We start from the raw sequence: 25,454 nt of genomic DNA, 5'->3' as shown, positions 1-25,454 counted from the left end.
CAGAGCCCAAGGCTGAGGATGGGAGTACATCCAATGAGGTGGGGCTGAAAGACGTTGAGCTAAGAGGGCTGGTAAAATCTGTGGAGCTGGGTCCTCGGCCCTGGGGGTAAATGTTGTCCCCAGGTGAGGGGGTTTGGCTTTCAATTGAGGGAAGTACTGGTAGGGCTTTAAGCACTGGCTCCCAGAGACCTGGCTTAAGTTGGGAGGAGCCTAGATTCTAAAAAGAGTAAGGAAGGTTAGGTAGCTGGGGCTGGGGGTTGTCAGGGAGAGGGCTGGGTGGTTCTAGACGGCAGTGGAGGAGGAGGAGTGGGACCTGGACCACAGTGCAAAATGAAAACATGCGGCCCCTTGTCGAAAAATTATTATGAATTTCACGATGGTGACAGCAGAGCATTCAATCAAGTGCAGGGGCTGAACGCCTGTGAAGCCGGCCCCTGTGGGGACCCAGGAAAAGGGAGCCGCTTCAAGGTCTGCTTTGGAGGTAAGAATTGGCCAGGATTCTGGCAGAGACTGGACGCTGAGGCAGAATGTCTTGCCTGTGGCTCTCCTGGGTGTCCATGGGCCACAGCCCACACGCAGAAATCCCTTCTCCATGGGATGGACCAGGTCCAAGACCCCTGGGGGTCTCCCAGCCACTTTTTAGATGCTAAATTATCACAGGTGTTACTCAAGTCCCATGCTCAGGTGGGGGCCGGCGGAGGGCCCCTCACCCCTCCCTCTCTACCCAGCCCCTGACTTCTGGGACTTTAAAGAGGTTACCCAACCCCTATTCATCTTCCTGACTCCAAGTCACTGGTCAGCATCCCTTCCTTCAGGAAGCCCTCCGGGCTGCCCCCTGCCCCCCTGAACTTGTACCCCCGTTACATCCCCCAGGCTGCATCTCCAGGTTGCAAACCCCAGGTTGCTCAAGGGACCCCATTTTATGCCCTCTTAGCTCCCTGTGCCTCATCTTCAAGGCATTCTGTCACTCTGACACTGTGGGTGCAGTTAGCCATTTGGGGGTTCATCTCTGCCAGCGCCGGGCAGCCGAGACCTGGCCCAGAGGAGGGCCCCATATATCTGTTGAGTCTGGGAGGCACAGAGCATCTTCCCTGCATTCAGTGGCAGCCTTCCCGGGCCTCAGCTTCCCCTGCCACACACACAGTGGTGTCCCATCCACTGGGCAGGCAGACCGACTGGGGATGGGGTCTGGGATCCCAGGTCTGGGGTTTGGACTCTGGAGTTGGGTCTGGCTTTGGGATTGGGGGTCCTGGGTCAGAGATTGGGATCTGGGTTTCAAGGACTGGAGCTGGGGTCTGATTTGGGGTCTGGGGCCGGGGATCTGAGTTCTGGAGCCCCAGGTCTGGAATCTGAGGTCTGGAGTTTGGGATCCAGAGCCTGAGTTCTGAGGCCTGAGGTCTGGGATATAGGGACTGGGGTCCCAGGTCTGGGGCCGCTGGGATGGAGGATCTAGGATTTGGGGCTGGCGATCCTGAATCCGAGGTCAGGGTCTTGAGGTGTGGGGTCGCAATTTCTGGGTCTGGGGCCTAGTGTCTGAAGTAGGGGGTCTGGGCTCTTGTACCTGGGTTCCGGCGTATGGGGTCCAGGGTCTGAGGTAAGGGATCAGGGGTCCAGGATCTGGGGTCGGGGTCTGAGGTAAAGGATATAGAGTCCGGGGTCCAGGTCCCCGGGTGTGAAGTACGAGATCTAGCACTTGGGGTCCCATGTCTGAGGTCTGGGGTCTGGGGTCCAGGCCTAGGGTCGGAGGTACGAAGTCCGTTGCTCCCGCGAGCCCCTGCCCCGCCCCTCCCTCCTCCGCCCCCTCCCTCCCCCTTCCCCCTCCCCCCTCCCCGGCCCCCTCTCTTCTCCTCCCTGCTCTCCAAGTCCCCCACCTCCTCCCCCTCCCTTCTCTCCCCCTGCCCCGCCCCCTCCCTCCTCGTCCCCTCTCCCCCTCCTCTGCCCCCTCCTTTCTCCTCCTTCCCCTCCCCCTCCCCGGCCCTCCCCCCTCCCGCCCCGCCCCGCCGGGCGCCGCACCGACAAGATGGCGGCGGGTGGGAGCGGCGGGCGCGCGTCGTGCCCGCCGGGGGTCGGCCCGGGCGCGGGGGGCGGCCCCGGGCCCAGCGCCAACGCCACCCCGGCCCCCGGCAACGCGGCCGCCGCCGCCGCCGCCCCGGCCCCCGCCGCCCCCGGGCCGCCCCCGCCGGTGTCGGTGTCGGGGCCGGGGCCGGGCGCGCAGGCCGCTGCGGGCGGGGAGCGGGCGGCCGAGGAGCCGGGGGCGGGGGCGCTGCTGCGCGAGCCCGTCTACAACTGGCAGGCCACCAAGCCCACGGTGAAAGAGCGCTTCGCCTTCCTCTTCAACAACGAGGTGCTCTGCGACGTGCACTTCCTGGTGGGCAAGGGGCTCGGCGCGCAGCGCATCCCGGCGCACAGGTGGGCCGCCGTCCCGGGACCCGCCGCCCCCGGGGACCCAGCATCCCCGGGCCCAGACCCCGCCAGCCCCCGGGACTCAGTCATCCCTGAGATCCCGCCACCCCTCCCCCACGCCGGGGAAACCCGCCACCCCCGGGGACCTAGTCATCCCCCAGGACCCGCCCTTCTTGGAAACCCTGCTGTCCCCGGGACCCCACCACCCTCAGGACCCCGTCGTTCCAGGACCCAACCCTTTATTCTTGGAACCCCTGCTGGTCCCGGGGACCTGCCCTCACCCCGGGACACCCACCATCCCTGGGACCCTGCTGTTCCCAGTAACCACCATCCCCGGGCCCTACCACCCCTAGGCCCTGTGACCCTGCCAGGCCCCCTTCCACCCGTACTTCCAGATACTGGCCGTATTCTGGTCCTGCGACCCCTGCCCCTCCTCTCTCATCAGCGTCTCCTGGCTCTGTGACCCCTGACCCTGCCACCTTGGCCAGGATCTCCCAGGCCCAGTGACCTTTTCCACCCCTACCATCCCTGTGACCCATCAGCCCCTGCCAGGCTCTCCAGGCCCTGCAACCCCCAGCCTGGCCAGCCCGAGGACCCCCAGACACTACCATCTCCCTCCACTTCCTCCTTCCTGCCCCAGTGACCTCCTCCCCCGAGTGCCCCATCCTTCTGGGGCTGAGACCCCCAGAGCCCCACCAGACTCCCACCTTGTGAACCCAGGACCCCCAGTGACTCCCAGCTCTGCGATCACCCAGCTCCGTGACGCCCCATCCCCCAGGCCTCCTTTCAAAAGCGGGGGGTGTTCTTGGTCCAGGCCCCATCCCTCTGCCAGTCTCCAGGGTGCAGCCCCCAGACTCCTGGGTAGGGTGGGACTGATGTCAGACAGCGTCCTGCCCACTGCTGGTTCCTCTGCCCCTGCTCGCTGGGGGGTGCTGGGGAGGGTTCTGTGTGGGGAGGGGGGCTTCAGGGGTTCTCACCACTCTGCCTGGAGTGTCCCCCAACCTGCTGTGAGGGTCCTCCCCACTTTTCTGACGTGTGGCCTTTATTTAACTTGTGCCTTCGAGATTCCTCTTTCTGGCTTTTCTTGGTTATTTATATACAAGGTCTAGATTCCTGTCCAAGGAAGCTTCCAGGCCTGTGATGGGGTCCCCAGTACCTCCCTGCCCTGTGTGTGTGTTGCGGTCCTCCCCCTCTCCCGCAAGCTGTGAGTAGGGGGCCAGTTGATGTGTCACCTGTGAGCCCCCAGCCTCCCTCATGCCTTTCTTGTCCCACATTCCCGCTGTGTGGACCTCCCAGATCGAAGGTTCTGGTTCTTTGTCTTTTCAGCCTTTGGGTTGTTATTTCATACGCATTGTTGACATTTTACCTGCAGTGATCAGGTAGATGACTCTACCGTGAGTGACCCTGGGCTCTGCTGAGCCTCAGTTCCCCCCCACCTCCCCATCCCCCCCGGGACCTGGGACTGACCACTCAGACACCTCCTTCCCAGGGCCACAGGGAGGGTGGACCCTGTGACCCAACCAGGTCCTTATCACAGTGGCCTGGGGCTCATCCTGCATACGGGCTGGCTTAAAATGCAGGTGGGGATGTGACCCAACGCATAAAGGAAACACCTCGCAGCCTTGCTGATGGAACACAGACAGGAGTGGGGAAAATTCCTAATACCGTGCTCCATGCTCCCGGGCTGGACCTAACTCCCGCCTCTGTCCCAGGTGGGCTGGATTTGGGGACTTGCTTGTAAAGAGTAGATTGGAATCCCACCTTGGGGGAACCCGGCAGATGCCACCTCAGCCAGGTGGTCAAGGTCGACCTCAGGGTGATGCCCTGAGGGTGTCAGGGTCCCCCTGGAAGGAATCAACGAGAAGGGCACCTCGCCTCAGTGTGCTCCACCCCAAACCCTTAACCCCAGTGTAGTGGGTTGAATGGTGGACCCCAACAAGGTGTGTCCACATCCTGACACCCAGAACCTGTGAACGGGACCTTATTTGGAAAAAGGGTCTTTGTAGATGTGATTAAGAGTTTCAAGAAGAGATCATCCTGGATTATCTGAATGGGCCCTAAATCCAACAAGTATCCTTATGAGAGACACACAGAGGAGAGACCGAGAGAAGACGGCCATGTGACAACAGAGGCAGAGACGGGAGGGACACACGGCCGCAAGCCCAGGACGCCTGGGACCCCAGAAGCTGGAAGAGGTGGGAGGGGGACCCTCCCCGGGCCCCTCCGGGGGCAGCACGGCCCTGGGACACACTGACCTTGGACGTGCGGCCTCCAGAACGTGAGAGAGGAAATTCCTGTTCTTTCAAGTCACCCAATTTGCAGTAATTTGTTAGAGCAGCCCCAGGAAACCAGTACACCTGGTCCTATCGGAGAAAATACCAGATAAACCCAGCTTGGGGCCATGCTGCAGGACGCCAGCCGGTCCTGGGAGGAGCCTGAGGACACAGGTGAAAGGCACGTGGGATCCTGGATGCGGGCCTGGGGCGGAGAGGATGTTAGTGCGGAGCTGGTGACTGGGGAGCAGGGCCGAGTCAGGGAGGGGCTCATGCTAGCTTTGAGGAAGGCCATGGGGTCTGGACCCACCATCTCCCAGGACCCAGGCTTGGGGTGGTCTCAGGCTGGGGCCGTGAATTCTGGGTACAGGGTGACTCGGGACGTGGGACACAGGAGGGCCTGGCATGAGTGATGGCAGAAGGGGCCAGCTCTGGCCCCGGACAAGTTCAGACCTCATTCGGAGCCTCCCCCTGCCCCACGCCCCCAGTCGGCTTAGCCCCACCCCCTCGCACTGCACTTCACTGCTTTTTGACAGCTTTCTCCTTCTAACTTTCTCTGACTGCCGTCATTGGCTTCCTGTGAGCAGGATTTTTTTTTTTTTTTTTTGGCTGAGTCACAGCTTGTGGGATCTTAGTTCCCCAACCAGGGATTGAACCTCGGCACCTGGCAGTGGAAGAACGGAGTCCCAACCACTGGACCGCCACAGGGTTTTGCTTCTCTCCCTCCTGCTAGGCCCAGGAAAACGCCTGGCACAGCAGGTGCTCAGGAAACCCGTGAGTCCACTGTCTACGCTCGAGGGGCTCCCTCTGAGGAAATACCGAGCATCTTCAGGGTAGCACTGTGCACAAATCGGATGGTCCCACATTAATATCTAAAATACCTTTATTCATCTATCATGGAAAACTTAGCAGTGCAGAGAAGTCCCAAAAGTGGAGCAGCCTGTGGCTGGGGTCCCTTCTCTTTCATCGATCTGTGTGTGCTTAGCCCAATAACACGTTTTTTGATGACTGTGGCTTTATGGTGGGTTTTGAGAACTGCCGTGGCTGTTCTTCCCAGTTTTACTCCTTGTCAAGACTTTTTTCAGCTGGTCTCACACACTTAACTCTTCCAGAATCAATCACCCATCCATCTGTCCTTCCCTGCATCCAACAGTCATTGAAACAGTGCTGACAGAAGACATCTTTTTCCCTGTGGGACTTACCTTCAGGTAAATTTGCACCAGCAAAGTTTTGTAAAGAGCCAGATAGTATATAGTGTCAGCAGACCACACGGTCTCTGTCCCAACTGCTTAATTCTGCCATAGCAACACAAATGCATTAAGACAGAAATGAATGGGTGTGGCTGTGTGCCAATAAAACTTTATTTACAGAAACAAGCGGTGGGCCGGATTGAGTCCCAGGGCTGTAGTTGACCAGCCTCTGCCTCAGTGGTTCCTTATGATCTTTAGAATCAATTTGTCAAATGCCAAAGGAATTGCCTGGAGGGATTGGTCTTTGCAAAGATACAGGTTGGGAGAGCTGACAGTTTAGAATACAAAATATATCTGGAAACCTGTTTATCCAGGGCATTTTTGTGAGTCCTTAGGAAAGTTTTGTAGTTTCTTCAAATAGGTCTTGCACGTATATTGCTAAGTTTTTTATTAGTTTTTGTTTGTTTTTTCTCTGTTATGAGTAATTTCTCCATTGTATTTTTTCTAGTTGGTTCTTGCTGGGAAGCTGTAGATTTTTTGCGCATTTATTTTTATCTATTTGAATGATTTCTTTCTGAACCTTTCTTACTGTTAATAATTGCTCCACTGATTCTGTGGTCTGGCACTGTCCAGTAGACTTTTCTGTGATGATGGGATTGTTCTAGATCTATGCTCTCCAGTCCTAGCCACTAATCACTTGTGGCTGCTGAGCACTTGAATTGTGGCTCTTGCAACTGAGGAACTGAATCCTTTTTTTTTTGTTTTGTTTTTTTGGACACACTGCGTGGCTTGCTGGATCTTATTTAGTTCCCCAACCAGTGATTGAACCTGCGCCCTCGGCAGTGAAAGCGAAGAGTCCTAACCACTGGACCACCAGGGAAGTCCCAAACTGAATCTTATTTAATTTTAATTTTAATTTAGATTTAAATAAGCCCTGAATTTAGAGTTTTAAGTGAGACAGTCACGTTATGGGCAATTAATTTCTCATTCTCTCTCATATTTCTGCGTCATTTTTTCTGTTCTGATTGCATTTCTGACCACCAGGGCATTGTTCCGTAACAGAGGTGTTTTTCACAGTTCAGTGTGATCATTGATACTGGTTTCTGACAAATCCTTTTTAATACAGTAACAAGTTTCTTTCCATCCCTTGTTCACTAAGAGTTTCCATGAAGTGTGGGCATGGGATGTTATCGAGTGCTTTTAATGGATTTTGGTTTGTTTGATCTGACAATTGGCCATATAGAAAATTATGCATTTGTGTGACAACTGCCATAGCCCAGTTTGGGAGCACTTCTGTCACCCCCAAAAGCCCCTTTCCCCACTTACCCTCAGTCCCCGCTCCCACCCTGATCCCTGGGCAATCACTGACCTCCTTCTCTCTCTCTCTAGTTTTGCTATTTGTAGAAATTTCATAGAATTTGAATGATAGAATGTGTAGGCTTTGGTCTGGCTTCTTTCACTGAGTGTGTTGTTTATAAGGCCCCTCCACACCGTTGTATCGGCAGTTCATTTCTTTTTATTGCTAAAGTAATTCACGTTACTGCTGAATTCCATTGCATGGATGGACCACGCTTTGTCCACTCACCAGTCGATGGGCACACGGGTTATATGGGTTATTCCCAGCTTTTCATTATGAGGAATCATACTGCCGTGAACATTCCACATTCGTGTAGAAATATGCCTGTGGAAGAACTGCTCCTTTTCTCTTGGGTGAATACCTAGGGGTCTCATGTTGGAATTACAGGGTAACGTGACATTTTAAGAAACTGCCAAACTGGTTTCCAAAGTGGCCGCCCCATTCCCCACCCCTCAGTGGTGCCCGAGGGTTCCAGAGTGTCTTTGACCTCATAGGCGAGTTGGGAAATATTCCCTCCCCCTCTCCTTTCTGGAAGAGTTTGCATAGGGTTGTTATTATTTCTTCTGGGAATGGGCTTTTGTGTGTGGGAAGACTTTTTTAAATATTTATTTATTTGGTCTCACCGGGTCTTAGTTGCAGCAGGCGGGCTCCTTAGTTGTGGCATGCGAACTCTTAGTTGTGGCATGCGAACTCTTAGTTGTGGCATGCATGTGGGATCTAGTTCCCTGATCTGGAATCACACCCGGTCCCCCTGCATTGGGAGCGCGGAGTCCTATCCACTGCACCACAAGGGAAGTCCCAGTGGGAAGATTTTTTTTTTTTTTTTTTTAATTGGCTGCTTTGCGTCTTCGTTGCTGTGCGTAGGCTTTCTCTAGTTGCGGCGAGCAGGGACTACTCTTCGTTGCAGTGCGCAGGCTTCTCGTGGTGGCTTCTCTTTGTTGCAGAGCACAGGCTCTAGGCACGTGGGCTGCAGTAGTTGTGGCACGGGGGCTCAGTAGTTGTGGCGCACGGGCTTAGTTGCTCTGCGGCATGTGGGATCTTCCCGGACCAGGGCTCGAACCTGCGTTCCCTGCATTGGCAGGCAGATTCTTAACCACTGTGCCACCAGGGAAGTTCCGGAAGATTTTTAATGACTAGTTCACTTACTTGTTATGTGTTTGTTTAGATTTTCTCTTCACCAGTGAGTGTTGGCAGTTTGTGTCTTTCCAGGATGTCATCCATTTCCTCTAAGTTGTCTTAAGTTGTTGGCATAAAGTTGTTTCAAAGTTCTTTTATCACCTATAGGGTCTGTAGTGATGTTCCCTTTTTCATTCCTGATTTTGGTAACTTGTGTTTTTTTCTCTTGGTCAGTCTAGCTAAAGTTCTAGCAATTGTTGATTTCCCCCCCACCCCCAAAGAGTGAGGTTTCATTGATTTGTCTCTATTTTCCCATTCCCAGTGTCATTAATTCCTGCTCTCACTTTTATTATTTTCTTCATTCTTTGGGCTCGATTTGCTCTTCATTTTCTAGATTCTTGAGATGGAAGCTTACCTTGCTGATTTTATTTTTTTAATTAATTAATTATTTTTTGGTCATGCCACACGTGGCTTGCGAGATCTTAGTTCCTCAACCAGGGATTGAACCCAGGCCCTGGCAGTGAAAGTGCCAAGTCCTAACCACTGGACCACCAGGGAATTACTGGAAGCTTACCTTGCTTATTTTAGATCTTTATTTAATATATATATAATGTTTACTTCTAAGCACTGTTTTAGCTGCATCCCTTATATTTTGATGCGCCGTGTTTGCATTTTTGTTCCAGTTAAGATCTTTTCTAATTTCCGTTGTGTTCCTTCTCTGACCCATGGGTTACTTAGAAGTGTTGTTTCATTTCCAAATATTTGGGGATTTCTCAGAGGTCTTTCTGTTGTTGGTATGGAGTTTAATTCCTCTCTTTGGAGAACATGCTTTCATTGCTTTCAGTGCCTCTGAGTATATTTGTTTGGCCTAGCATGTGGTCTGTCCTGGAGAATGTGCCATTGCGCCTAAGAGCGTGCATTCTGCCATCGTTGGGCTGAGGGTTCCGAAAAGGTCGCTTGGCAGCATTGTTCAGTCTTCTGTATTCTTGCCGATTTTGTCTGGCTGTTCTGTCAGTTGTAGAGAGTGAGGCATCAGAACCTCCAACGATAATTGTTGGATTGTCTCTTTCTCCTTTAACAGTCAGTTTCTGCTTCGTGTAGTTTGGGACTCTGTTGTGTATTCATTTGTACCGTTAACTATCCCCATGTACTGACCCTCTGTTTACATGAAACGTCCGTTGTTCAGTAATATTCCTTACCTTCACGTCTGTCTTGTCTGATATCTGTGTAGCCACTCCAGCTCTCTGGTGGTTTCCGAATGCAAGGTATGTCTTTCCCCATCTTTCTCCTTTCATCCCCTTTGTGTGTTTGAATGTAAAACTTCTGAGCCCGTGACGTCCATCTGTCCCATCTCTGGTGACGTGAGCCTTGGTCATGGGGTAGATTTCTCCACTGGATGTCACCACCGTCCCCTTGTAAATCACCCTTCCCGAGGGATACTTTGGGACTGTACAGACATCCCATTTCCCCTCCTGCTTTGCCCGCTGGTGTATGGTGGTTCCTGCTGGAAAGAGTTATTTACTCTAGCATCTGCCATATGGTGATTTCCTATTTCCGTAACTCCCTCTGCATTTGTTAACTGGGGTTCTAAAAGGAAGAGCTGTCCCTTCTCCCTTACTCATCCATTCCTTCAGTTATATATTTATTTCATCATGGACTCATGGATATTTATTTTATCCTCTGGGTCATCATCCGGTGCGAACGTTATTTTGTTGTTCGTATCGTCCCAGATTTGGCTCCTGTGTCCGTTCAACATTTCCCCGTCATGTTGGAGCGTGTTTTTACTTTCTGGCGCCACAGGATACTCTACGCTCATCTTGTCCTTCCCCTGCCCCAGCCCTGGAGTCAGCCATTTCTCCAAGGAGCTCTGGTTCGTTTTAGTGGAAAACGGTATTTAGAAACCAAGACTTGGGTGCTGGGTGTGCCCACTGCTGCTGGGGTGTTGTTGTTTAGAGACCTTTTTAGCAGGTAGAGTGAGGAAATGTACCAACACACACATATCTCTGTTTATTTCTGTCTCTCCACCAGTCTGTCCATCCGTCCATCCATCCACCATCCATCTACCTGTCTAAAAGCCACGAGATCATCTTGATCGCTCTGATTTCGGTTCAGCCCTCCAGAATTTATTCCAGCCCCCCCCCCAAATCTATAACTGTTTGCTCCCACGCTGAGGACCCTGGTTCTCATTCTGCACACGTCTAGTTGGTAGCACAAACCTAGATATGTAGAGTAGTTTCAGAGCTGCTAACCCTCTCCTGTGAAAAATATTTTACTAAGTAAAGCCCAGTATTTGTATGCAGTTCTTTTGGCCTTTAACCTGTTTCCCAAAGCTACTTAGCTGGTCTTTTCTTCCCTGCCCCTTCAGGGTAGTATGTCATTCTTTTTTTTTTTTTAATTTTTAAATTGTGGTAAAATACACATACCACAAAGTTTACCCTTTTTAAGCGCACAGTTCAGTGGCATGAAGCACATTCACATTGTTTGCAATGATCCCCACCATCCACCTCTAGAACTTTCTCATCTTCCCAAACTGAAACTCTGTCCCCAGGAAACACGGACTCCCCAGCCCCTCCCCCAGCCCCTGGCCCCCACCATCTACTTCCTGTCTCTGTGGATCTGACTCCCCCAGGGACCTCCTGTGAGTGGACTCAGACAGTGTGTGTCCTTCTGTGTCTGACTTCTCTCACTGAGCATCACGTCCCCAGGGTCCATCCACTCTGTAACATGTGTCGGATTTTCCTTCTTAAGGTAACTAATACTCCTTGTATGGAGGGACCACATTGTGTTCATCCATCATCTGTCCATTGATACTGGGTTGCGTCCACCTTTGGCTGTCTATGAATCGTGTCGCTGTGAGCACTTGTGCACAGGTTTTGTGTGGACGTGTGTGTTCATTTCTCTCGGGAACGCAACTTAGGAGTGGAACTGCCGGGTCAGACGGTAACTCCACGTTGAACCCTCCGATGAATCACTGGCCTGTCATCCACCGTGGCTGCACACTTTATGTCCCCACCCGCCCTGCACGAGGGCTCTGATTTCTCCACATCCGCAGCAACTCTTGTCATTGTCCGGATTTTTTATCCTAGCTGGCGTTTCCTAGTGGGGGTGAGGTGGCGTCTCATGGTGGTTTTGATTTGCCATGTTCATCGTCATGTTTTTGAGGATGGACGGATAAGGGAGGGTAGAAGACTCCTGGCAGGAGGCCAGCGAGGGGGCCGGCGGGTGGGGCTGTGGGTGGAGGAGCCTTGGAGATGTTCAGACCGCCTTCGACCCAGTGGCCTTGCCAGCCCTGGGGTTTGTCGCCGCGTCCGCCGAGGGCACTGAGGGTGCATACAGCCTGGCATCCGGGGCTCTGCACAGACACACAGGCCCAGTTGGGCCACCTCTTACTTCCTGCCAGTGAATCGTTGGGGAAAGTTTTCCCCGCGGGAGATCAAGATGCTTTGTTTAATCTAGAAAGAAAGGAGGAACAGGAAGACACTTTATTTATGGAGAGTGTGCGTGGGGAAGTGCAGTGAGGCTCCAGGGGCCCAGCTGCGGTGGTGAATGAGGGGGGCTCCGAGGATGCGGTGGGGCAGAACAGGGCATGAGCGACCTGGGGCGGCCGAAACAAAGCACCGCCGATGGATGGGCAAAGCCACACAGATTTGTCCTCTCTCAGTTCCGGAATCCAGAAGCCCAAGGTCAGGGTACTGCAGGGCCGTGCTCCCTCCAGAGGCTCCCGGGGAGGGTCCTTCCTGTCTCCTCCGGCTTCTGGGGCTCCAGGCGTCCTGGGCTTGTGGCCGCGGCGCTCCAGGCTCTGCCTCCGTCAATACGTGGCCTATCCCTGTGTGTCTGGGTCCACATGTCCCTTTTATAAATCATTGGATTAGGGCCAGCCTGGGTTAGGGTGGCCTCATCTTAATAAATGGCATCTGCAAAGACCCTGTTTCCAAACGGGGTGCCATCCTGACGTTCCAAGTGGACATGACTTTGGAGACACTGTTCACCCCACTACACTCACACTCGGTTTCCCACCTGGCCCCCATCTCTGGTCTGGGCTTTGGGGTGCCGTAGAGCCCCAGGCCAGATTGGGGACCAGACGAGGGCCTGACGGGGCCGGGAGCACCGGTCCACGATGGGGAGTAGGTGGGAGGCGGGGGGGGTGGTTCTCCTCGCGGAGAGTAGGGGGCTGCCCAGGTGGGGTTCGCTGGGAGCGTCGGGAGCGTCCCCCGGGCACTGGGCAGAAGCTGGGGATCGGGCTGTGGCTGCCGATTCCAGCGGTTCCGCAGGGGGGCGGCCTCTCAGAGCCCTGCGTGTGTCACCGTGGGGACCCGGGAGGGGCTGCGGCGTGGGGCCTTGCAGACCCAGGGGACAGGGGCTCTGCAGGGGGCAGGCCTGGAGCTCGGCCCCCGCCGTCTCTGCCGCCCCGGGGAGGCTGTCGTGGGGCGGGCCCCGGGGCCCGTGGGTGCACAGCACAGAGTGGGCGCGCGGCGCCAGGCAGAACCTGCAGGCCCCCGTGGCCACCCACGTCTGGATGCTCCCACGGACTCAGCCCCATTCAGGTGACCCCGCCAGGCCTTTCCTGACTCTGCTCCCTCACACCCCTGCGTTCTCCTTCCTGCCCCGCTGTCAGGCTGTCCATGCCATGGACCCGTGGCTGCCTTCCTCCAACAAGGCCAGGGTCTCAGTGCCCGCAGCCCCAGCACAGGGGCCGTGTGTGTAGAGCAAGGAGGGAGTGATGAAGGAGGGAGTGAATGAGGGAGGCAGGGAGTGGTTGAGTGAGTCAGTGAATGAATGAATGAGGGAGTGAATGAATGAATGAATCAGTGGGTGAGCCAATCAGTGAGTGAAGGAATGAGTGAGTGAATGAATGATGGAGGGAGTGGTTGAATGATTGGGTCAATCTGAGTGAATGAATGAATGAATGACGGAGGGAGGGAATGAATGAAGGAGGGAGGGATGAATGAAGGACGGAGGGAATGACGGAGGGAGGGAAGGAGGGAATGAGTTGCGTGGGGAGGGCATGAGCTCTCTGCCATAAGCCGTCCAGCCCCTGGGGAGATGATTTCGCTTCTCTGGCCTTTGTTGCTACGATCCGCAGGCACTGCCTTCTCAGTCCTCAGGGCCTTCCTAACGGAAGCATCCAGGGCAGGTTGCTCTGGGCACAGCATCTGCTGCAGGTGCTGGCTGGGGTGTCACTGCTGCGGGGACACTCGCCTTCCACATCCCGGGGCCCCGACAGCCCCCCGGGCTCGGGCGGTGGGGACCGGTGGGCCTCGCGGAGGGTAACCGGGTCTTCTCTGACACGCCAGGTTCGTGCTGGCCGTGGGCAGCGCCGTCTTTGACGCCATGTTCAACGGGGGAATGGCCACCACGTCCACCGAGATCGAGCTGCCGGACGTGGAGCCCGCTGCCTTCTTGGCACTGCTCAAGTAAGACTTTCCAGGTCCTTCACGCCCTGGCGGCAGGGACAGACACACCTGATGTTTAAAAAAAATAGAGCCCTGGTGACATTGCCTCCAGAGCCCCCAGCTCCTTGGAGATTTCTAGAACTCACCTCTTCAGTGAGGGATGGGCTCTGGACGCCCCCCCATTTTCATTTTTGTATTTTTAATATCAAGATGTAACTTACATACCATACAACTCACCCATGTGAAGTGTACAATTCAATGACATTTACTATGTTTACAGAGTGTGCAACCATCACCTCTAATTCCAGAACATTCCATCACCCCCAAAGGAATGGCATCCCCCTCCCCCAGCCCCTGACAGCTAGGAACCCACTCTCTGTCCCTGTGGCTCTGCCTGTTCCGGACGGTTCCCATCAGTGGAGTCACACGCTGCGTGTCCTGTGTCTGCTGCTCTCACTGGGCATCGCGGTTCCAGGTCCACCTGCGCTGCAGCGTGTGTGAGTCGCTAAGTTTTCATCCTTTCAAGAGTCTTTGAAGAAATAGCCTAATGCAAGAATTTTAAATTCCACCTATATTTTTTCTTCCTGGGTTTCAAATTTTTTCTCAAGGACTTTAAAACAAATACAGTGGATGTTGGAGGTGGGAGTGCCGCCCACAGATTGCAGCTCCACCGAGAAGGAGGCCGGCGAGCTCTGTGGAACTCCCATACACCTCCCTGCTCCGCGGAGCACCGTCCTCCCCTGTCCGGAAACTCTGGGTGGCTTGAAAGGTTATCCCGAACAGTCAAGACAGCTTTTCAGAGTGGAGCTTTTTTTTTTTTTCCCCTTCTGATTATAAAAATGGCATTGGCTCACAGAAAGAGAGAGAAAGAAAAAGGGAGGGAGAGAAGAAAAGAAGAGAAAAGAAAGCATAAGGAAGAAAATGGAGTGAACCTGTCTCGCCTCTCAGCACCACGGGCAAGGCCGTGGCTGGTCACTCCCATTCATATCGGGTCCCATTTATATCACATGCTCACAGCGCCCCGCCCCACCCACTGTGTCGTCATCTCCTTTTTTCCTCCGGTGTCTGCAGAGTGTAAATTGGTTCCCTTCAGCTCCATCTAACAGTGTCGAATCCTGTGGGCTGATCACAGCACTTTGTGGAATAATCTCACTCCTCTGTCTTTAGGCAACTTTTCAGATGGTCCCTCAGACCAGGGTCCGCAGGCTGCCCCGGGGTGGGTGGGAGGGCAGGGGCTCTGTCTCCACAGCTCCCTGCCGTCATTGCAGAAGCAGCCTGGAAGGATTTGTAAACTGTGGGCAGGGCTGTGGGCCAAGGAAACTTTATGTACAAAATAGGGGACAAAAGCACGGTGAGATATCACTTCACACCCACCAGGGTGGCTATTATTAAAAAACAAACAAACAAAATGACTTGTCTCGAGGAGGTGGAGAAATTGGGACCCTCATGTGCTTCTGGTGGGAATGTGAAATGCGGCAGCCACTGTGGAAACAGTCTGGACGATCCTCAAAAGCTAAACATAGAATCACTATGTGCTCCAGCAATCCCATTCCTGGGTACATCCCCCAAAGAAGGGAGAAGCGGGGGCTTGAAGAGATATTTGCACACCCGTGTTCACAGCAGCTTGATTCACAACAGCCAAAAGGTGGGAACACCCCAAGTGTCCATGAACAGTTGAGGGATGAACGAGGTGTGATCCACCCACACACCGGAATATTACTCAGCCTTCAAAAGGATTCTGGAATTCAGTAACACATTAAAAGGATCATACACCATGATCAAATGGGATTTATTCCAGGGCTGCAAGGATTTTTCAGTATCCACAAATCAATCAGCGTGATACACCACATCAAGAGGTTGAAGAATAAAAACTATACGATCATCTCAATAGATGCAGAAAAAGCTTTTGACAAAATTCAACACCCGTTTATGTCATAAAGGATTCTGGCAACTTCCCTGGTGGCGCAGTGGTTAAGAATCCACCTGCCAATGCAGGGGACACGGGTTCGAGCCCTGGTCCGGGAAGATCCCACATGCCGCAGAGCAAGTAAGCCCGTGCACCACAACTACTGAGCCTGTGCTCTAGAGCCCACGAGCCACAACTACTGAAGCCCACGCACCTAGAGCCTGTGCTCCGCAACAAGAGAAGCCTCTGCAATGAGAAGCCCATGCGCTGCAACGAAGAACAGCCCCCGCTGGCCGCAACTAGAGAAAGCCCGCGCGCAGCAATGAAGACCCAACACAGCCAAAAATAAATAAATAAATAAATAAAAATTAAAAAAAAAAAAAAGGATTCTGACGCTTGCTCCAACGTGGATGGACCTTGAGGACATGATGCTTAGTGAAATAAGCCAGATGAAAAAGGACAAATACAGTGTGAACCTACTCACAGGAGGTCCTAAAGGAGTCACATCCATAGAGACAGGAAGTAGATGGAGGGGCCGGGGGCTGGGGAGGGGGAGGGGGAGTCAGGGGACAGTTTCAGTTTGGGAAGATGAGAAAGTTCTGGAGATGGATGGTGGGGATGGTTGCACAGCAATATAAATGTACCTAACGCTACTGATAAAAATGGTTAAAATGGTAAATTTTATGTTATGTGTATTTTACCATAATTTAAAAAAATGAAAAAATGTAAAAGTCATATCTATAAAAAAAAAATCAAGACCCCAAACAGGTGACGGGTTGCAGTTAGCCAAACCCTGCCTTAGTCTAAGCTTGGTGAGATGTGGGGTGGACTGCTATTCTCTCCGTCTCCCTCTCCATCCCTGTGTCTCTCTGTCTCTATATCTCTCCCTGTCTCTCAATCTCTCCCTGTCTCTCTCTCTCCCTCCCCGTATCAGCTTGGGTTTTGGTAACCAAGCTGCCCCCTCGAGAGGGTGGACACTATCTCCACTGGCACGTGAGCGGCTCACCCATCTTCGCGCACATGTCTTGGTCTGTCCCATTACCAGGTCCCCCTCAGCACTGCTGACATTGGTGGTCATTCTGTCACTGACCCCGCCGGCCGCTGCTGGTCCCACCGGACCAGGGCTTCCTGTGCATTCTCAGGGGAGTGAGTCCCAGGAGAGGGGGGTCACCTTCCAGGAACTTGCTCTTTGGGGCTCCCGGTTGGGCTCCTCCACCCCACCCCCCATCCCGTGTCCATGGTGCCCGTGGACGGACACTCGGGTGGTTTCGCGTGGATCGCGCTGGTGTGAACACGCGTCATTTCTCCCGGACTCAGAGGGGTGAGCTGCGCGCCCAGGGCCGCCTCTGAGGCGCTCCCACCAGACGGGCCAGGGTTCTGATTTCTCACCATCTCCCCGTGGTTTTGTAATCGACCCTGACTTCTGACCCACATGTAGAGTCGGGCCGATGGCAGGTGGTCAACACGTCCGGTATCTGCGATTCCGGCTGGCACTTCTGGTCCCGTTAGTGGTCGGGCATGGCAGCCGGCTGTGGCCGGGTCGGGGGGTGCGGAAGCCTCTCCGCGTCCCGGGGCAAATCCCGTGCTGCCCACGGAGGAGCCGGACAGAGGCCCACCTGCTGTGTAGACTCGTTTCCAGGGTTGGCCTGTGGGCACTCCTTTTCCCGGGTAACTGCCTTTGCGGGGTCACGTCCACAGGTCAGAGGGCGACCGATGCTAATTCGGTTGGTTCCTCGGGCCAGGCCGGTGGGTGGGGGCTGGGCGGCTGTCCTCACGCCGCCGTCCGCCCCCCCCCCCCACCAGGTTTCTCTACTCGGACGAGGTTCAGATCGGGCCTGAGACGGTCATGACCACGCTGTACACCGCCAAGAAGTACGCGGTGCCCGCGCTCGAGGCCCACTGCGTGGAGTTCCTGAAGAAGAACCTGCGGGCGGACAACGCGTTCATGCTGCTGACGCAGGTGCGGGGCGGGGGTGCAGCGGCAGGGCTGAGGGGCGGGGCGAGGGCACAGGGGCAAGGCTATGGTGCAGGGGCAGGGCTGCGGGGCGAGGGCGCAGGGGCAGGGCTGCGGGGGTGGGGGTGGGTGGGTGAAGGCACAGGGGGCGGGGCGATGGCGCAGGGCTGCGGGGCGGGGCGAGGGCGCAGGGGGCGGGGCGAGGGCGCAGGGGCAGGGCTGCGGGGCGGGGCGAGGGCTCGGGACCCGCTGGGGAGCAGGTGCTCCGGGTCTCCTCAAGGATGCAGGTGCGTGGGTGCGAGTAAGGACACCGGGGCAGGGGAGGACGGATGAGGGAATTTCGGAGTTTAGGCGCCGCTTAACTCTTGCTCCCAGGTGAGTGTCTCCCTCACCTCATCCTGCCCTTGTCCCTGCCCCTGGTGGCACCGCGGTGTTTCCCTGGTCGCCTTTCGTGCAGTGCACCTTGTTGGCAGGCCGGCCTCACGACAGTCATTTGCTAAAGGCTTCCCGTTGGCGTTTTGGTGCCCTTGTGCAGAGCTCACGGGTGGGGGGAAAGGCGTTCCGTACTAGGTTTCTTGGAGGGGGACCCTTTGGGGTTGTCTGGTCTGACGGGCTGCGGCGGTCCTGGACCACTGTGGGCGCTGGGAACCTGGCGGGGACGGGGCAGAGCCCGAGTGTCATCGTGGCTCCACAGACCCCTCGCTGAGGTGGCACCTGGGCCTCGGCCCCGTCTGCTGAGTTGCTCTCAAGGGCCAGAGCCTGGATGGTCGGGTGGGGGCCGGCCGCTCCCGGCCATTTGCTGAGAGCTGCAGCCACGTGGGGTGTCCTAGCCTCCCAGCCAGGCTCCAGGCAGAGAGCGATGCACAGGGGTGTGGGCGTCGAGCTGCCCCACAGCTTCTCCGTCCCCGGCCCCCGCCCCGTGTGCGAGTTCTCAGACGGTCAGAAGCACAGCGCTGCCGTGTCCCGCAGGTCCTTCTCAGCCCTCTCCCCCAGGCTCCTGCCTGCCGCAAGGGGAGACTGGGCCTGCCTCCAGCCTGAACCTCTAGGTGCCCCAGCTTTCGAGGTGCAGGCCTGACCCCTGCCCCAGGCAGTGGTTACTGAGAGTCTGTGAATCTCAAGAAAGAAGATCCCTCTGGCCCCTCGGCCCGGGACTTGATATCCGTGCGCAGTCTGCAGCCAGGGTCCGTCTGGCTGGGTGTTGACAGGCTCTCTCCCCTGCAGGCGAGGCTTTTCGACGAACCGCAGCTCGCCAGCCTGTGCCTGGAAAACATCGACAAGAACACGGCCGACGCCATCACTGCAGAGGGCTTCACAGACATCGACCTGGGTAAGGCCACAGGGCCGGGGACGGCTCAGTGGTCACATGCGTCCCGCCGAGGCCCCGCCGCCTGCCCCACTCTGCTGCTGCCCGAGGGCCGTGGACGGCCTGGCCGCGAGCCGGTCAGAGGTCATCCCCGAGGCCACGGAGGCCGGCGCTCGCTGATGGCCCCTCCCCTGCAGACACGCTGGTGGCCGTGCTGGAGCGGGACACCCTGGGCATCCGCGAGGTGCGCTTGTTCAACGCTGTCGTCCGCTGGTCTGAGGCTGAGTGTCAGCGGCAGCAGCTGCAGGTGACGCCTGAGAACAAGCGGAAGGTTCTGGGCAAGGCACTGGCCCTCATCCGCTTCCCGCTGATGACCATCGAGGAGTTTGCTGCAGGTAACGGTCAGGGGGTGCCGAGGGAATGCTCAGGAGGGGCGTGACCCCAGGGACCCTGCTGCGTGTGACTCAGTCCCATGACTCTCGTCCCGGCCACAGCGGGTTGGGTGCTGGCCGTGTCCATGCGGGAGCCTGGACTGGCTCGAGAGGGTGACGCTGGAACGGCCCCCAGATGCCGACTCTCCCGCGTCCCAGCCTCTCCCACCCCCACGTCTCGGGTGTCCACACGCACGTGTCCGAGTGTACCAGGCCCCTGAGGGTCCCGTCTGGGGCTCAGGTCCTGGGAGCTGGGCTCTGGCGCCCGCGTCCTTGACAAGCCTCATGAAAGGGTGGGTAGTGTCTGGGACTGTGGGCCGCTGCTGCCGGGCCTGGGCTCGGGCACAGGTGGGGTTGGCCTTGACCCTGCCTCTCGTGCTGGGGGCACACTCGGGTCTCGGGGTCGTGCGGCAGCGGTGGCCAGCTTGGCGACCCCTCCCCTGGGGCTGGGGCCTCCCCTTCATGTCATTCTCGTGGCTGGTGCCGACCGCAGTCCTGGTGCCAAACTGGCCTGGAAGGTTCTGGATGGGGCTCCGTGATGCAGCCCCGTGGCGGGTGCACCGCTGTCCTGCCTCTCCCTGGTCCGTGCTGCCCCTGCTCCCACCCAGGCTTAGGGTTGCCAGATTTAGCAACAACAGGAAACAATTTTTTTTAGTGTAAGCGTGTCCCGTGCAGCAGCTGGGAGACGCTTATCCTACAGATCAGCCCTCTTTGATCTGAAATCGAGACTTGACTGGGTGTCCTGCGTTTTATCTGGCGGTCCACGGTGTTCCCTCAGAAAGCCTGAGAGGCTGTCTCCACACTGGGGGTCACTCATCCGTCAAATACTTAGCACCTCCTGGGTACCTGGCCCTGGCAGCACAGTGGTGACCGAGGCAGCCTGGGCACTGCGCACATGCGGCTGGGTCCTCCTCTATGGGGGGCCATCCTGGGCACTGTGGGGTGTGGTGCAGCCTCCCTGGTCCCACCCCCTCGATGCCAGGAGCACCCCTAGTCTTTTTTTCTTTTTTAACAGTATGAGAGCTTTATTTTTTTTATAAATTTATTTATTTATTTATTTATCTTTTGGCTGCGTTGGGTCTTCCTTGCTGGGCGCATGCTTTCTCTAGCTGTGGCAAGCCGGGGCTCCTCTTCGTTACGGGCACATGCTTCTCACTGCGGTGGCTTCTCTTGTTGCGGAGCATGGGCTCTAGGTGCGCAGGCTTCAGTAGTTGTGGCTCTCGGGCTCTAGAGAACAGGTTCAGTAGTTGTGGCTCACGGGCTCTAGAGCGCAGGCTCAGTAGTTGTGGCTCACGGGCTTAGTTGCTCCGCGGCATGTGGGATCCTCCCGGACCAGGGCTCGAGCCCGTGTCCCCTGCATTGGCAGGCGGATTCTTAACCAGTGCGCCCCCAGGGAAGCCCTGTATTCACTTTTGTATCTTACTTGCTCTCGTGACCCATGGAGATCTCTTGCCCTGTTGCTCAGACCTGTGTGCCGGTGAGCTGCTGGGGCGGTGGGCCGGGCAGGGCTGTGGCTGACCTGCGGCAGAAATGAGCTCAAAGCTGGTGAATGAGTGATTCTTGTAAAGCGAGGGTGGTGCCGTAAGGCCTGCGTCAGGGGCCCTGTCCCGGCGCAGGTGGCGGGCAGGGGCGCGTACAATCCTTCCGCACTGCCCGTCCGCCCCGCGCGCTGACCCCCGTCACCGGCTCATGGCTGCATCCAGGCCCCCACCTCCAGACCCCTCTCTGGCTCTGGGCCTCTCTTGGGGACTGGCATCCCCCCGTCTGTGTACGTGCCCCGGGGTGGACGGGCAGGGCGGCGGGTGCTCCGTGGACCAGCGGTGGTACCCTGGGGTGGTCCCAGTGGAGGTCGGGAGGCCTGGGGCAGTGAGGGGGATTTTGGCCGATTAGCCAGCAACTCAGAGCACTGGCCCCATGTCTGCTTCGGACCCTTCCCCAAACGCGGCAGAAGGGCCATCCCCCCGCGGGGGTGGTTGGACCGGTGACGTTCTGCAGAAGAAAGATGCTGAGGAGTTGAGAGGCTGGGTGCCATGCTTTCCGGTGTCTTCTGCGTGCTCGGGGTCCGCCCAGCCTTCCCTACCCGCCCCTGTGCCCTCAGGGCCCGCACAGTCGGGCATCCTGGTGGACCGCGAGGTGGTCAGCCTCTTCCTGCACTTCACCGTCAACCCCAAGCCGCGCGTGGACTTCATTGACCGTCCACGCTGCTGCCTCCGTGGGAAGGAGTGCAGCGTCAACCGCTTCCAGCAGGTGGAGAGCCGCTGGGGCTACAGCGGCACGAGCGACCGCATCAGGTAGGCGTGGGCCGGGCGCGGGGCCGGGAGGCGCAGGCAGCGAGCACAGCTGCAGGGGCGGGGGGCGGTGGGGCTGGTGGTCCTCCGTGGGGAGGGGCGGGCGCTGGACGGTCGAGCTAGCTCAGCATCTCCCTCCTCTGACGGGTTCAGGTTCTCGGTCAACAAGCGCATCTTCGTGGTTGGCTTCGGGCTCTACGGCTCAATCCACGGCCCCACCGATTACCAAGTGAACATCCAGGTACCGCTCGCCCCCAGGCCCCGCCCCTCCAGATCCCTCCTCCCACCTGTTCCTCCCCACCTCTTCCCTTCTTCGTATCCCTTCCCATCCCACCCCGTCCCTCTCAGTGATGGGTCTGCTCGTGTTCCCCCCAAGGTGGCAAGAGTGTTCTGGAGTCTATGGGACCCAGGACGATGCCTCCCCACCCCTGCCATTGGCCTCCTCCTTGCGGGTCACGGGTCGGACCCCCCGCTGCAGGGCCTGGAGGTGGGGCTCAGCCCTGGGGTCCAGGCTCCTGGGGGTTCTGCGGGTGGGCACAGGGGCAGGGGTGCCAGAGTTAGCTGTGCCTGGCTCCTGGCCCACAGATCATCCACACAGACAGCAACACGGTCCTGGGCCAGAACGACACGGGCTTCAGCTGTGACGGCTCCGCCAGCACCTTCCGAGTCATGTTCAAGGAGCCGGTGGAGGTGCTGCCCAATGTCAACTACACGGCCTGCGCCACGCTCAAGGTGTGCCCGACCCCAACCCTAGCCATGCCCCTGACGCCCCACCCCACCCAGGACCGAGACCCCAGCCCTGATCCCTGAGCCATACCCAGGACCCCGCCCCCGAGCTGTAGCCGGGACCCCGACCCTGACCCTGGTCCCTGAGCCGTACCCAGGACCCCGACCCCAAACTTGATCCTGGTCCCTGAGCCAAACCCGGGACCCTGACCCCGAACCTGACCCCTGAGCCGTACCCAAGACCCCAACCCCGACCCTGACCCCTGAGCTGTACCCGGGACCCCGACCCCAAACCTGACCCCTGAGCCGTACCTGGGACCCCGACTTGGACCCTGCCTCCCAGTCCATTGCCCACCTCTGACAATGTGGGGCTAGGAGCACGCAACCCTGCGTCGCAGCCGTGGAGGGCCTGCTGCCCGCGCTGGGTCAGGATCCTGCGCCCTGTCCACACGCAGCACATCCATCCTGACCCGCTGGGCCCCACCCCGCAGGGCCCGGACTCCCACTACGGCACCAAGGGCCTGCGCAAGGTCACCCACGAGTCGCCCACGACTGGGGCCAAGACGTGCTTCACCTTCTGCTACGCGGCCGGGAACAACAATGGCACGTCCGTGGAGGACGGGCAGATCCCTGAGGTCATCTTCTACACCTAGGCTGCCCCGTCCCACGCCACGCCCACTGCTCCCCCTGCCTCGGTCCTGGGCGCCAGGAGGGCTCCTCTGTTCCGAGGTGGCGGATGGGCAGGGCAGCGGGAGACAATCCCTCAGGACTCGGGGGGGCAGGGCTGGCCTGACCCTGCCCTGAGCCGAGGGTCCACCTGCTGCCCCTGCAGCTCAGGGTCGCCTGACCAGCTGCCCGACCATAGGATTTGTGTAGGGTGTTGCCTCGTGTTTGTTTCAGCTGCACGTGGCAATGCATCTTGGATTCCCATTTCTCTGGTAGGAGACCACGTACGGGGCCCCTAGTGGGCCTGGGTCCTGCATTCCTCTGTTCTGTTCACTGGGGACACTCAGACCGCCCTGACCCACCCCTAGGACGCGGGCTCGAGCCCTCCCGAGGTCCTGCAGGCCGGCTTCCTGCCAGGCCCAGGCCCAGCCCAAGGGCCCAGTGAAGGACCATCCCTGTCCAGCCCTCCTGGACGGCCCCTCCCAGCCCCTGCAGCTGTGGACACGGGCGGCAGACCCCGTCTGCCTGGGAGGGGCGATGCTGCGGGCCACACACGGGGGCCGCATCCCAGCTGGCCCACCTGCACATCCTGTAGCCCCACTCTTCCGGCCCCCAGCGAGCACTCTGCCCAGAGGTGCTGGAGGGCACAGCCCCTCCCTGACCCCCAGGTACTGTCCCCTCCCCACCCTCGTGCTTCCACCTGGAGCCTGTGTCCTCCCCGAAGCCATGGAAGGTGTGTCCTCACACCACACCCCAAAATGTTTTTTTTTAAAATAAAGGAAAGAAACGTACCGGCCCTGACCCACGTGCTGCTTCCCAGCAGGATGGGCCCCTGGCAGCTGGAGACCTGGCCCTTCTCACTGCATCTGTTTCCCCACCGTTAGAGGGGCCAGCTGGGCTGGGGGGGCCCACAGGAGGGGCCATCTCCTGACACAGACTTCTCACCTTCAGGGCGTCCAGATCACGCGGGGCTCCACATGGGCTGCAGACCCTCCCCGGACCCTCTGTCCTCTCCCGTTGTGCCCCTGCTGTGCAGCGATCAGGGACCCTGGGCAGGGTGGGCAGAGCCACCAGCAGGTGATGGCCACGCGGTGGGGCTGTGCCCTGGTGCGGCCCTGGGAGCCTCCTGGCACTTTCTGAGGGTGTCAGCAGGGCCCCCACTGCAGTGAGCCATGCAGGGATCTTGTCAGCTCTGCCCTCTGGACCTGGGGCTGCACCCCAGAGCAGCCCTGTTGGCTCTGCACCAGGGGAGTCCCCCTGCATTCACACCCCACCCCGGCCCCTCCTTCTGTGTAGTGAGGACTCTTGGGTACAAGTAACGGTTTACGCCCGAGGTGGCCCAAAGGAGGATGTGGCATTTTACTGTCTCAAGGCAGGGACGATCCAGACCCAGGACTGGGCTGGCTGCCGAGACCCACTCTGGCCCTCAGGCTGTGTCACCTCCTGAGACCAGCCACACTGCAGGCAGACCCCAGCTGAGGGATCCACAGGGTGGGGGGCCAGGCCTTCCACTGTAGCCCCCAGAGCAGTCTGTCCTGGGGGCCACTGCAGTTCAGGGCTGCCACCTCAGGACAGGATGACAGATGGTGTCAGATGAGGGCACAGCTGGGGCACCCATGGCGGGTGGGCATGAGTAGGAGTAAAGCTTGGCAACAAGATGGTGGGGTTGTCAGAACAGCCCCCGAGACACCTGGGTCCCACTCCCAAGACGTGTAGCTATGTAGGGTCACAGTGACCTGCCAAAAGGAACATGCAACTCACCTTCTGGAGAAAGATGACAGTATGAGCCTCTACCAGCTGTCATGACAATGTCCTACAGCAACTCAAAAATTACAAAGCAAGAGAGAAAATGGAAACCAATCCACATGTACTTCAGAAATTGGAGTTATCACATACCTCAACATAATAAAGGCCATATAAGACAAATGTACAGCTAACATCATACTCATGGGTGAAAAGCTGAAAGCAATTCCTCTAAGATCAGGAACAAGACAAGGACTCCCACTCTTACTTTTATTCAATATAGTTTTGGAAGTCCTAGCTACAGCAATCAAAGAAGAAATAAAAGGGATCCAAATTGGAAAAGAAGGAAAATTGTCACTATTTGCAGATGACATGATATTATACACAGAAAATCCTCAAAACGCTACCAGAAAACTACTAGAGTTCACCAATGAATTTGGTAAAGTCGCAGGATACAAAATTAATATACAGCAATCTGTTGCATTTCTATACACTAACAATGAAATATAAGAAAAATTATGGAAACCCATGTACCATTGCTCAAAAAAAGTAAAATACTTAAGAATAAACCTACCTGAGGCAAAAGACCTGTACGCAGAAAACTATGAGATGCTGATGAAAGAAAATGAAGATGACACAAACATATGGAAAGATATACCATGTTCCTAGATTGGAAAAATCAATATTGTTAAAATGACCATACTA

The 25,454-nt window shown here is 56.9% G+C and overlaps 1 protein-coding gene across 3 annotated transcripts; it reads left to right on the top strand.

The window, feature by feature from the left end:
- Positions 1 to 1,999: 1,999 nt before the first annotated feature.
- On the top strand, positions 2,000 to 23,797 carry BTBD2 (BTB domain containing 2). 3 transcript variants are annotated; one of them, XM_082381794.1, is made up of 10 exons: positions 2,000 to 2,409; positions 5,789 to 5,884; positions 13,634 to 13,753; positions 17,442 to 17,598; positions 18,814 to 18,919; positions 19,093 to 19,290; positions 21,425 to 21,617; positions 21,768 to 21,855; positions 22,200 to 22,346; positions 22,832 to 23,797. In XM_082381794.1, the coding sequence occupies exons 1-10, from the start codon at positions 2,021 to 2,023 to the stop codon at positions 22,991 to 22,993; spliced, it is 1,656 nt and encodes a 551-aa protein (XP_082237920.1). In that variant the 5' UTR covers positions 2,000 to 2,020; the 3' UTR covers positions 22,994 to 23,797. The 3 variants fall into 3 exon arrangements, with proteins under 3 accessions (XP_082237920.1, XP_082237921.1, XP_082237922.1); XM_082381796.1 differs by lacking the exon at positions 2,000 to 2,409 and adding an exon at positions 3,902 to 4,850 and having other exon boundaries at positions 5,830 to 5,884; XM_082381795.1 differs by lacking the exon at positions 5,789 to 5,884.
- The last annotated feature ends 1,657 nt before the right edge of the window (positions 23,798 to 25,454 follow it).

Source organism: Balaenoptera borealis (genome assembly GCF_965194805.1).
Source record: "Balaenoptera borealis genome assembly, chromosome: 2".
Classification (NCBI taxonomy): domain Eukaryota; kingdom Metazoa; phylum Chordata; class Mammalia; order Artiodactyla; family Balaenopteridae; genus Balaenoptera; species Balaenoptera borealis.
This window is presented reverse-complemented; position numbering and strand designations above follow the sequence as displayed.